We start from the raw sequence: 12,900 nt of genomic DNA, 5'->3' as shown, positions 1-12,900 counted from the left end.
ACTTCCATAATAGGGTTCCCAGTAATAGGGCCTTAGATACCGGAAGCCAAGCATCCCGACCTCGCAAAGGAGCAGGAGCAGGAGCAGAGACAGAAAGGTTAAGCCGAACTCCAAGCTCCCCAATGTGCAGTGAAGACCCTCGTGAGGACACAGGACCCTAGATGACTTGTGTTCCTCACTAGGCCTTTGGCGCAAACCTGTACTAGGACTCTATTCGCTGCCCAATAAGCTATACAAAGAGAGGTCAGAGGAGCTAGGCTAGGGTAACGCACAGTCAGGTCTCTGGACAAGCGCATCAGTACGGATGAGCTCTCTCGCAGGTAAGGGTCCTAATGTCCGCTCTGGGCGGGACTTGCGTGCCAGACTCCTCCCTACTCCCAACCTCCTCCAGTGTCGAGATCCCGCGCCCCCTTTGGCCTCAGAGCGGGATAGCACCCTGCTGCCACCAAATGGCAGCTCCGATACTTCTCCACCCCCGTTATGCGCACAGCGGAAAACCGCGGCCTAAAGTTTGAGGTTCCTAAGGATCGACTGGTAGAAATCTGCAATCGACTTTTTTTCTACGAAGACAGCAGAGGTTGGAAGGCTCAGGGGATTCCCGATTGCTCGCCAGTCACAACATTCCTGCAGGGCCCCCAAAGGTTTCCGTCGCCCTGTGAAGGAAAGAGTCCAAATTTCTGGCCTCTTGGGCACTTCAAGATAGGAGGAAGGCGACTGGCATCTGCCCTCTTTTATCTCCGCTGCCTTTTTGGTGCAAGGGTCGAGCCTACGCCAGTAGACCCTTCTCCGCGGGTAGCCCACGCTTCGTGCACGCACTGAATCTAAAACCAGCCCCGCCCTGGCCCCGCCCCGGTTCCGGACTCCACCCTGAGTCCACCCCTCCGGCCCCGCCCCGCTGCTCGCAATCCGCGGGCGGGTCGGCTGCCCCGGCGAGCCAGAGCGGATACCGGGAGCACGGCCGGCGCTGCTGGCCCTTAGCGCTCTGCTCTCGCAGGGTCCGGCGCGGGCCATGTTCCGGGCTGTGGCCGCTGCGCATACCCAGGCCTGGCGATGAGGAGCGGCGCGGAGAGAAGGGGCAGCAGCGCCGCGGCGCTCCCCGGTTCGCCGCCTCCCGGTCGTGCGCGCCCCGCGGGCTCCGATGTGTCCCCCGCCCTGCCGCCGCCCGCAGCCAGCCAGCCCCGGGCCCGGGACGCCGGCGATGCCCGCGCGCAGCCGCGCCCCCTGTTTCAGTGGAGCAAGTGGAAGAAGAGGATGTCTATGTCGTCCATATCGGCAGCCAGCGCGCGGAGGCCGGTGTTTGACGACAAGGAGGACGGTGAGTGAAACCGCCCACTGGGGACTCCCGGGGACAGCCGGGTACCCGGGCCTCTGGAGACCTCGCGCGCTGTCTCAGGGCGGTAGCGTGGGTGGCATTTCTCTGCGTTGGGACGCAGTCGCCACCTGGGTGGGACCACTTCTCGGGGCGTCTGCGTTTCCGGGGAAACTATTGTACCACGACTGAAGTCCCCGTGGCGCGTCCTGTTTCCAGTGACAGCGCAGCGGGCAGATGAGGCTCTGGCCCGCCTTTCGAGGTGAGAGTCGGTGATGGTGGAGGCTCCCGGCTCAGGCGCGACACCGCCCACTAATGCGCACCGCGTGTTTTCATTTTCCTTTATGGGTGGTGTGCAGGCTGAGTGGTTACTTTTAATTCTAGGAGAATCCTGTTTGGTGTGCAGTTTGTGAAGTGAGGTGGCTGCCCTACAGGTGGCACAGGGGCCAGGGCCCTTCAGTTTGAGGTGTTTCACCCTGCAAAACCAGAACCTACACTAGATTATGCTGCACAATCCATCCTTGCCTTTGTGCAAAGACCCGCCCTTGGGGAACTCGAGTTCTGTGAAATCTTTCTGCAGTGATAGCTGTTGACCTGGAGGACCTATGTCTCTTGAGTAGCAGCAGGGCAATCTGGTGGGGAGCTGGGCATGGGAGGTGCCAGACATCTGGCCCTGCAAGCCTAGCCCCTGGAGCCCTGCTGGGTACACGGACCTTTGACTTAGCACCTGCTGGATGCAGCTTTGGGGGAACTAGGATGGATTCACATATAACATATAGCTCTTCCCTACAGATGCCATGCGAATAATTTTAAATGGTACAGTCATGACACATTTGATGTTTTTTGACATTTTCTTAAAATAGTTGAAATATGCATTTTCATTTGTAGGCAGCCTACAGAGATATGATGGATTTTTATAATTTTAGAACACAGTTCAGCATAGGAGCCCAAGCTACTTATTTCCAATAAATAATTTAAGCATTTGGGAAATTACAATAATCAGAACTCAGGCCGGTGTTGGAAAGCATGTGAGGCTACATGCTGGCATTCCTATTGGAAACGGGAGGCATGAGGCCAGGCCAGTGAGTTCCAGGTCTCTGCTGAGTATGGTCAGCAGGGGAGGGGCATTCAGGTTTGTCTGCACCAGGCACATTGTGTTCTGAGGTGGCTGGTCCCTGTGCTCTGAACTTGGGGACAACAGGACTCACTTTTGTTATACTTTTATTTTCAACATCAGTTAAAAATCAACCAACCAACCAACCAACCAACCAGTCAGCCAACCAACCAAAACCAACCAATAAAACTACCAGGTTGAAAGAAGGAGTAGATCAGTAAATTGGTTTGCACTGGGTTTCTGACTGCAAGACGAGAGGTCTGGAAAACACATTTGCTTTCAGTACTTGCTGGTGCCAGCTAAGGGCTGGCCACCCTTCCGTGTCTCTGAATCACGTCTCCAAGGCAGCAGAGTGGCAACAGTGATGTAGTGCAGGGGCTGTGGGTGTTGGTCTAAGTCCACGTTTTCCTCTTCACAGTGTGCTGCCTCAGAACTCAAGGGTTAGCCGAGGGGCATGGGGGCAAAGTGAGTGTGGTGCTCTCTGTCACTTGAGAACCTACCTCCTTACTTGCTTATATGACTTGCTTACATTGCTTCCAATGACGGAGAGTACTCACTGTTCTGGGCTTACATGAGGTGAGCTGCTGACGTGGCTCACCAGGCCTCGTTTTGTATGATGTGTCATAGGCAGTGCTCATCATTGGCTGTGTAGCCTTGGACTGGCATACCTCGAGAACTTAACTAGGTTTTGGTGAGTTTGAGTGACCAAGTGGAGTCCTGGGCCTGGCGGCTGAGAATGTTCTCTGGGTGGGTAACCACTTGGCTCCTCTTACCTGTGTCATTAGCAGGGCGGGAATAGAGTCATGGTGTTGTGTTTCCTTCTATGCAGTGCCTTGAGTGAAGGTGTTAGGATTCATTTACATAGAATGAGTGCAGCTGGGGCAGAAGAGCGCCCTTCAGAGAGGAACTAGGGCCTGGACTCCTGTGTTTCAGGGGACACGAGTCACCCCCTTTTCCTGATGTAGTGGGGCCTAAGAGGCAGCCACGCTGTGCTGGTGACTTGCATGTACTGGAACTGTACAGTTGCCATGGTAATGTGAGACCTTCTGATGAATTTTTTTTTTTAAGATTAAAACACCTAATTAATATATCAAATTTGCTCAGCAAAGGGGGGGAAAGGAAGAAAATAGGAGGGCAGTTTAACAAAGTAGCAGGTAAATTGTGACTAAAGAGAGTAGTTGTGCCAAAAAAGATCTTAAATGGCCTCCGTTTCTATTAGTTCTCCTGGAACCCAGAGTGCCGTTCCTGCCTGGCTGATATTTGGGGCAAGAGAAGAATCCCCTTCCCTTCTTTTTTCAACCAAGGGCTCTGTTTCCTTTGCCCTATGTTCTGGCTCCTACTAGATGATAGAGTGTAATAAGAATGTAATGATAGAAGAGCCTCCTATCATTGCCACGGTGTTCTTCTGATACTGAGAGCTTTGCAGCACCTTCTCACTATGGTAACCTGTTGAGATATTGGTCCATCCTAGCAGACCAGGGCTTGCCATCCCAGGCCCGCTGTGGTGTCCCCGTAACAGGAGGGAGTACCAGATAGCTGAGAAGGCATGCTCCCATCCTGGACCCTAGAAATGACTGAGGGTGTCTCTCCAGGGTGCTAAGTTGGGGAACCCAGTGCAGGACATTTAAAACACTGTTTAAAAAAGAAAATTTAAAAAAAAACAAACATTTTTTTCTAATTAGAAGTGCATCACAATGCATACATTTGAAAAGAAGTTATACTTTATGCTAAAATGCATGTTCAGCATGGTGAGGTCCCCAGGTGAATGCCTAGTGCCTACTGACCCTCAGGCTTTCTTCCAGGAACCTAGGAATGCAGTCACACCTACAGCTGTGTAGACACACCTTCCCCTGTCCCCTTTTGTAGAGAAATGGGACCACTTGATACATGCCATTTTGTTGTAACCTGCTTTTTTTTTTTTTATCAACATGTCACCAACATCGAAGAGGTCCGAAGCGTCAGTTGGCTGCTAGATTCTTGTCAGCAGCTCTCTGCCTGGGTGGCATATCACACTTGAAGGACACTCTTGAAGGACACCAAGTCCCTCCCTGGGAAAGCTGAGGTTCAGCTTGTGGAGGTAGACTGGCCCAGAGTGAGGGTTAGGCATCTCTTGTCTACATCCCCGTGACTCTGAGGAAAACCAGCCCTTCCCTCCTCTGTGTAGATGTAATTACTCTGTCTACTTAATTTCCAACTGAAGGACATTTTTGAAATATCAACTCCGTGGCTGTGAATGTCTGCATGCTCATCTCTGGCCCTGCCACCTTAGAACACATTTTGAGGAATGTCATAGCTCTGTTACAACAGGTGTCCAAGACTGGCTCACTTGGATGGCGATGGAGACTGGGAGACAGCAGACTTGGGGCTGTCATACTGTGGCACACATGTGGAAGTCTGAGGACAACTTGAGAGTGTTGGTTCCTTCCTGACATGTGACTTCCAGGGATTAATCTCAGTTTGTCAGGTTTGGTAGTCAGTGCCTTTACCTGCTGACTCATCTCCCTGGCCCAGTTTTACTTTTTATATTGAGAATTCACCCACTGAGAATGATAATGCCTTGTTCTCTGAGTTCCACATTTTCTTAGGTTGAACATGTTGGAGGTATTTGTAGGCTTGGATTTTTTAGTCTTCCTGTGTGTTGGTTCCATTTCATTCCTGGGCTGTGACTGGGGGCCTTTTTATTTTTTATTGGTTCTTCTTTACAGGGTTAATGCTGGCTGAAGAGACAGCTGGTTCAAACAATCATTTGCCAAGCATTGGTCATAATCGGAGACAGGAGGAACATGAGTTTGAGACCAGGCTGGGCTATGTAGTAAGTAAGTCTGTTTAAAAATCAGAAAGCAGGCCAACCAACCAAAGTCTGATCATCTCGAATATGGCTACTGTGCTGAAGCCCTTGCTAAGGGTCTGGTGACTTTTGTTGGGTGTCCTGGGAGGTATGTTATGTCACCTGCAGCCCATGGCTCTAGTTATACAGTGACACTTGCCTCTCTTTCATTACTGTTATTACTCAGAGCTCAGAAAGCAGAGGGTGAGGTGCTGAGGCTGCCGGCCCCTGCTCAGTCTCTTCTGTGTTTGGCCCAGTTTACTAAGAGACTTTGTCCAACCAGCTGTGGTATGTGTGTATGCATAGTGTGTGCATGTGTGTATGTGTGCATGTGTGGTGTGTGCATGTGTATATATGTGATATGTGTGTGTTTGGTATGTGCATGTGTGTATGTGTGCATGTGTGGTGTGTGCATGTGTGTATATGTGATATGTGTGTGTGTGGTGTGTGTGTGTGTGTGATGTGTGTGTGGTGTGGGGTGTGTATGTGTGGTATTGTATATGGTGTATGTGTGAGTGTGTGGTATGTGTGTGTTATATGTGTTGGGTGTGTGGTGTGTGCATGTGTCTGTTGTGTTGTGTGTGTGTTGTGTGTGTATGTGTGGTATGTGTGTGGTGTATATATGTGTGCATGTATGGTGTGTGTGCATGTGTAGTGTGTGTGTGTGGTGTATGTATATGTGTGTATGTGGTGTGTGTATATATGAGTGTGTAATATGTGTGTGGTGTATGTGTGGTATAATGTGTGTGTGTGTGTGTAGTGTATACATGTGTGGTGTATATGGTGTATGTATATATGTGGTGTGTGGTGTGGTGTGGTGGTGTGTGTGTGTGTGTGTGTGTGTGTATGTGTGGTATATAAGTCAGAGAGCGGTCTTGGGCATTGTTCTTCAGTCACTATCTACCTTTTGTTTGTTTTGTTTTTTGAGACAGAGTCTCTCACTATCCTGCAGCCTGCCAAGTAGGCTTGGCCGTTTGGCCAGTGAGCTTCAAGGATTCTCCTGTCTCTGTCTCCCCGGAGTTGGTATTACAAGTGCGTAGCATCACATCTGACTTCTAGGATGTATGTTCAGGGGATTGGACTCAGACCATCATGCTTGAATGCTAAGTGTTCTACTGAGGAGCTGTCTCCCCAGCTCTTTGCTTGGAGCTCCATGGTAAGGGAGAGGAGGATGCCTGCTTAGCTCAGGCCTGCGATGTTGACTCTCTCTCCCCAGCCTTGGCATTAGGAAGCCTCTGGCTGCTGGGAATGAGGGTCTTCTCTGGTTTTATGCCCTTTCTGAATGGCCCCAGGTGTGGGAAGGGGGGCATCTGGTCCTGTCTTGGTCCCTGTGCTCCTGCCTCTCTGGATGTTTGCTCTTGAGTCCTGAGTTCCAGGTACAGTATATAGGTCCAGGAGGATCCTTGAATGGCTATGAAGCCCAGTGCTTCTTTTCCTTCTGGCCAATGAGGCCCATCTAGAATGGACTCCGGACCCACAGTCAGACGTTTTTATGTAACAAATATCATCTCTGTGTGTCTATCCATCTGGTTGTGCAGTTTACAATGCTAAAAATAAGCCGGCTTTTTGTTTAAAAATTTAGCCACCCAGTTTTCAGTTGAGGAGCAATGCAGATAACACTGAAAGTCATTTTTTGTTCAGAGCTTCTCTCTGCTGGTGAGGCCCACAGCCATGCTAAGGGGGGCTCTGAGGAAGGCCAATCTGTGTGAAAGCATTTCCTCTAAATAGCTGGATTGAATAGCTCACATAGGTTCTCAAAGTGTCATTAGTGCCTCTGTGCCCCTGGGGAAGGGACTTGAAGGCACAGATTCTGGTTCAAGAGGGTATAGAGGTCTAACAGCTCCCAGGAAATGTTACTGGGACGCAATTCAAATCGCAAGAGCTTTGAGTATACAATGGGTATACAGTAGGTGTGTTGTTGAGTGAGGACAGGGCACTGGTAGGACCCACATACCTTGAGCTCTAATGAGCTATGAATGGTGGGTGAGGTGGATATCTGCTTGGCTTTGCTGGGCGCTGGCTTGACAGAAGACTCACCTGTGGCGGAGGCTGTTGTCATTTCCCACTGAGCTGCCCGCCACTTGTTCCCCCACTGCCACTAGAACCTTGTCGTCAGCGTGTTGTTTATGTGTTGCCTCTTCCAGGCACTTAAACAGATCCTTTCCCATATGTAACCAAAACATGACTGGCACACTGTGCGCGTATGACCCACTTGCTTGGCAACCCAACAGTTTGCCTCTAGGCATGGCTGCCGAGGGGTGGCTGCCCCGTCGGTCACTGTGTCTGTTTTGCAGATGTAGCTACAGGAAGGATGCATGTTCCCACCAGCTTTCAAACCTGTGAGTACTGAGAGAGCTGTCCAGACTGTCAGTGGTCCTGATGCTGAGGGGGCTAGCCATACAGCCAGCGGTCCTGATGCTGAGGCCTGGGGCCCTCTGGTCCCAATTATTTTTATGGTTCACTTTAGCCAAAGGGCTGGGGCCTCCACTGGCGCCATTCTTTCTTTCTAACTTGACTTTTCCTTTGCATTTGAGACTATGACGAGCGGTGTTGTGTGCTGGGTAGTGCACTTCAGGCATTGTCTGCCTCTTGTTTACTTTGGTCTTTGCCACAAACTCTGCGCAGTGAGCTTTTATTGCTAACACGCTGTCACACGACAGGGCCCTGGTCTTCCCAGCTGTGGCCCTTGCATTGGGTATGGTGCTGTCTACCCTGGATAAGCGTGCCATTCTGTTCCCAGAGTTCCGATGTGCCTTGTTCTTGCTGGGGTCAGGGCCGGTGCTCCCTTCCCAGAATCAGGTAGGGTGTCTGTTACTCTTTTCTTCACTGTGACAAAACACCTGACAACATCACTTAAGAAGCATTTGTCTGGCTCAGTTTGAAGGCACAGTCCATCATGCCAGGGAAGGCAGGGTGGCAGGAGCGTGAGGTGCTGGTCACACTGCATGTAGAGTCAGGAATCAGGAAGAGATGAACGCTGATGCCCAGCTTTCTCCTCTTTATGCTGTGCAAGGACCTCAGCTTGTGGAACAGCGCTGCCCAGAGTCACCGGGGGTTTTCGCACCTCAGTTAACCACATGCAGGCACTCCCTCGTAGATATACCCAGAAGCTTGTCTCTCAGGTAACTACAGATCCTATCAAATGGTTGATATTAATTACCACCACCCCACGTGTTGAATAATTATAATGATCGGAGTTTGAGACAATATGGAGCAAACTGAAATTAATGCACTTTTGTTATTTTTGAAAACCAGAGTGTCTGCTTCATTAAAAACTCATTCCCCACTGGCTTGAAATCTCTTGGCTAAAAGAACTAAGGTGGTTACACAGGTCAGCATGGCTGGGAACCCAGCGTAGACCCAATACTTGCCAACTTGTTTGGGTCCAGGTCTGAGGCAGGAGTTCCTCCTATCCCTGTTCCCCAAAATGTGACCTGGAGCCCGCGCTGGTCTCCAGCACGTTTCCTCCCATACTCTGGCCCGTGTGGATTGTGTGAAACCCTAGCTTGCTGTTATTTCAGTTCTGAAGCCAAGGAGATGCTGTAGGTGGGAGTAGTGTCGCCCCCAATTTATTAAAAATAGGAACAGGCACATTCCATTTTTCACAGTGATTTAAGAAGCTGACTTTGAAAAGGTTTCTGGGCTTTCAGAATTACCATATGACTCCTCATGCTTCAAATGCAGAAGGCCTAGCTTGTGACCACAGCAAGCAGTAAACATCATGTATATGGAGCTTCTCTGAGCTCACTATGGGGGCTGGGTCACTGGCACATAACAGTATTTGTGTGTATGGCATTTTGTTGTTGTTTTGGAGGTGAGGCCCTGAAGGTAGGAAAGGGCTTGCGGCTGCCTTGATGGCCATCTTCCTTCCGGGCACCTCCACCTTTCCCTAGGTGCTGTGGTCACCATATCTGTCCTTGGAGGTGCTGCTTATGGTTAAGTCCATTCATGGCTCAAGACAGGACCTGCTGGCATTGTGTCTCTCAAGGCAGACTCACTTGGTACTCTGGGAACCATCATGTTGGTTGTCTTTTCCTGATAAGGTACCCCAAAATATAGTGACTTAAATAATTTTATTGTTTCTTGTGATGTCATGAAGTCAGACATCAAGGTGGCTTCCTCCCTCAGGGGTCAGATCATAAGAGTTCCTGCTGCTGTTAGGGTGTTGGGATATCCTACCACTTACTGAGTCACCCCAAGACCTAGTGCCCTACCGATACACCATCCAGCAGTCCCCTCAAGTGGCCTTTACAACAGAGCTGCTCAGTATCTTCTGAGACTTTGATATGTCCCCTGGGATGCTGTTCTATGAGGCAGGAGGGGCTGTGAGATCTGCTTCCAGCCTCACTTCTCCACCAAATGAACTTTTAGGAATGGTACCCCCCTGAGGTCACACCACCTCGGCCTCATCCTTCTACATGCTAGGAACTAAAGAACTAAGCAACCACTAGGCAGGAGTGTGGGTGGTGGGCCTTCCGAAAGGAACAACCAAGAACCTGGGAACATATTTGAACTCAGTTGTCCTCATAGTCTCAGACTTATTGCTTCCCATCATCACTGAGGTGGGGTATCAGAGTGGAAGTGGAAGGACGCAGGCTTCCCGAGGAGCAGGTTTGAAGGCAGAATCCCTCCTCCTGTATCTACTGTGGAGCTCACTTCCAGGTTCCCCTTGGACATAGGAAAGGAACTTCCCAGGGCTAAGACCCTGCTTGCAGATGGGCTCAGGTTGCTATGGATTAAGGCTGGCTATTGGAAAAAGCTGAACAGGGATAGGGAGTAGCTGGAACAGGCCGGGAGTGCTGTGGTCAGCACTTATCCAGTGACCATCATTTAGAGAGCCTTACCAGTGAAGCTCAAGGCCTCTCCTGGTGGTACAGGCCTGAGCTATGCATGATGCCAGTTTAGCTGAGGCTACTCAGCACATGCAGAGGCCCCCAAACCAGCTCTCACACAGTACCTAAAGTACCAAGGCCTTTGGGGCAAGGTGTGTGTGTGTGTGTGTGTGTGTGTGTGTGTGTGTGTGTGTGTGTGTGTGTGTGTGTGTGTGTGTGTGTGTGTGTGTGTGTGTACTTTCTGTTTTTGGAAAGCAAGTCCAAAGAGAGTCAGGGGTGTCTGTCTGCTGTGGGCTGGGTGTTTGTGTGTGTATGTATGTGTGTAGGGTCACTGCTTAGTATGGCCCTGTCTCTATCTCGTTGCAGGGACTTTTATAGAAACCTCTTAGACTCTGGACTCAGTTCCTGAGAGGCCTCTGTAGGATCTGCCCGTGTCAGTCCATGAGTCATGTTTGTTTAGCCTCATTGATTTGCTTTTTCCCCCTATTTATTTTTGTGTTTGTGTGTATGTGTGTAGTGCACGTATGTGTTCATGTGGGTACGTGTGCACATGCCTGTGCAGGCCAGAGGTCAGTGCTGAGTGTCTTCTGAGGTGCTCCCCTTTGGTTTTTTGTTTGTTTGTTTGTTTTGTTGCTTGGGTTTTTTGTTTGTTTTTTGTTTTTGTTTTGTTTTGTTTTTGAGATGGCTTTTCTCACTCAGCTCAGGGCTCACAGACTGGCTAGACTGACTGGCCAGCATGCTCTGGGGACACACCCGCCTCTGCCTGCTCAGTGCTAGGTTATAAGTGTGCAGCACTGTGTCTCCCTTTTTGTGTGTGGCCAGATCCGAACTCAGATCCTTGTGCTTTTGCTGAAGATGCTTTCCTACCAATCCTTCCCTTCGCTTTCTTGTGTCTCTGGAGTCATAGTTTAGTTCCATGGGCAGAAAGGGGATTTATAAAGCTCGGTGACAGAGAGAGGAAACGGGCAAATGTAATTAAGAGGAGAAAAGATGAAAATGGCTTTAAGAGAGGTGGCAGGAACCCAGGTCCCTTGTGTCCCTGCTCTCCTCAGGCCTTTCCAGCAGTGCCGGAGTGTCCCCAGCCAGAGAGGCTGTGACTCTGGAGTTGGTTGGTGGTATATGACCATTCTGAACATATGATCTCTTCTGAACATATGGGTCACAGAGGGTGACCCTAGGTGTCCTGAACTGAGGTGGCACCTCAGAAGGGACATCGTGCAAATCTGAGTGGGTCTTCAATGACTGAGCTCTGACTTATCCCAGGAAGGAAGAGGCTACAGATTGCCACCCTGAATGTGGGCTTGGTAAAGACAAGGGTGTGGGAGCTCCTCTAGGAGGAGCTATTCTGGATGTGGCGGTGCTCCAGGCCCCGGCCTCATTGTCCTATGTCACATCCCCGGTCCCATTTCCAGAGACCCCTTCTGCCCTTCTTTGCCTAACTTGACCTCCCTGCTGACCCTTGTGTTACTTCCCAGGGCCACTGAAGCTGACCTAGAGAGTGTAACCTGTGAGCCCTACTTCCGTACAGTGATCAGGTACCTAGGGTCACCTGGGACATTGGCTTCCAGCTGCTGACCTAGCATGGTTATTAATAGTGTCCCCTTTCCCTTGTGACAGTGTCCTGGTTTGGGTGATAAATTATATAGATCCTCTACCGAACTGCCAGATACTCACCAGACAGCCCCCCCACCCCGTTTATAGCTTTTTCTTACGTAATGAGAGTGACAAGAAAAAACTTAAGAACTCCGTTGTCTTATGTAACCAGCACTCGTGCAGCAGCCATTTTCCTGTTTGTCATCTCTCTGTCTTACCCACACTTGAACACACACAACATAGATGTTTCTTCTTAGCAACTTTTCTCCTATTACATTTATTTTAGACTATTTAGATTTGTAGGAAAGCCATGGATCCGGTAGAGGTCCTGTATACCCAACCCTATCTATGTTCCTTCACACTGAGATCTTATGTTAATGTGGTATGTCGGTAGTCTGGTGTACACACCTGTAACCTCAGCACCGGGAAGGAGCAGGAGGGTTGTGAGTTTAGGGCCAGCCTTAGCTACATAGTAGGACCCTTTTCCAAACAAAACACAGGGTATGTAAAAGCCATGAAACAGTAGGGATACAGCATTGGTGAACTGTGTCTCTGCCGTATTCAGATTGCTCTAGTCCCTTAATGTCTCCCCTGTCCCCAGACCCCACCTGGATCCTAGATGAGATTCAGTGTTGTGTCTCCTCAGGTTTCTTGTGGTTGTGACAGAATCTCTTGTCCTGTGTTCGTGATGGCCATTCACATGTTCTGCAGCACTAACCCCCCTCCCAGCCAGTGGCTATTCTATCTTTCCCTGGGGATTAGTCAGGGGCTGTGGGATTGGGGGAGGAAGACCTCAGAGGCAAAGGACCATTTGACATGGCTTATTGAGAGCTCACACAGTCCACACCATCCATGGTGACATCAATTAGATGGCGCAGCCAAGGTGCTGTGTGAGTCAGCTCTTTGTCACTGTAGTAAAATACGTGACCCAGGCTTCTGAGACAGAGGAGGGGGTTGCAGGCTCAAACCCTAAAATTGGGCAGGAGGGAGAACCATTGTCTTGGCTCTGGAGAGGACAACAGTGAACGATTTGTGAGTGTGAGTGTGTGTGTGTGTGTGTGTGTGTGTGTGTGTGTAGAGAAAGAGAGACAGAGACAAAGAGAAAGACACACAGAGACAGAAAGACAGAGACAAAGAGAGCAGTGAGTGTTTCATGAGTGTATGTGTGTGTGTGTGTGTGTGTGTGTATGTGTAGAGAAAGAGAGAGAGAGAGAGAGAGAGAGAG

The 12,900-nt window shown here is 50.0% G+C and overlaps 1 protein-coding gene across 1 annotated transcript in view; it reads left to right on the top strand.

Annotated features, from left to right (window-relative positions):
* The first annotated feature begins 897 nt into the window (after nt 1–897).
* The window catches only part of Stk32c (serine/threonine kinase 32C), an 83,784-nt gene continuing 71,781 nt past the window's right edge, over nt 898–12,900 (top strand). The window contains exon 1 of the mRNA XM_031388679.1: nt 898–1,315. Coding sequence (XP_031244539.1) covers nt 1,051–1,315 — 265 coding nt within the window. The 5' untranslated portion in view covers nt 898–1,050. The remainder of the gene's footprint in view (nt 1,316–12,900) is intronic.

This window comes from Mastomys coucha, unplaced genomic scaffold, assembly GCF_008632895.1.
Source record: "Mastomys coucha isolate ucsf_1 unplaced genomic scaffold, UCSF_Mcou_1 pScaffold21, whole genome shotgun sequence".
NCBI classification, from domain to species: domain Eukaryota; kingdom Metazoa; phylum Chordata; class Mammalia; order Rodentia; family Muridae; genus Mastomys; species Mastomys coucha.
This window is presented reverse-complemented; position numbering and strand designations above follow the sequence as displayed.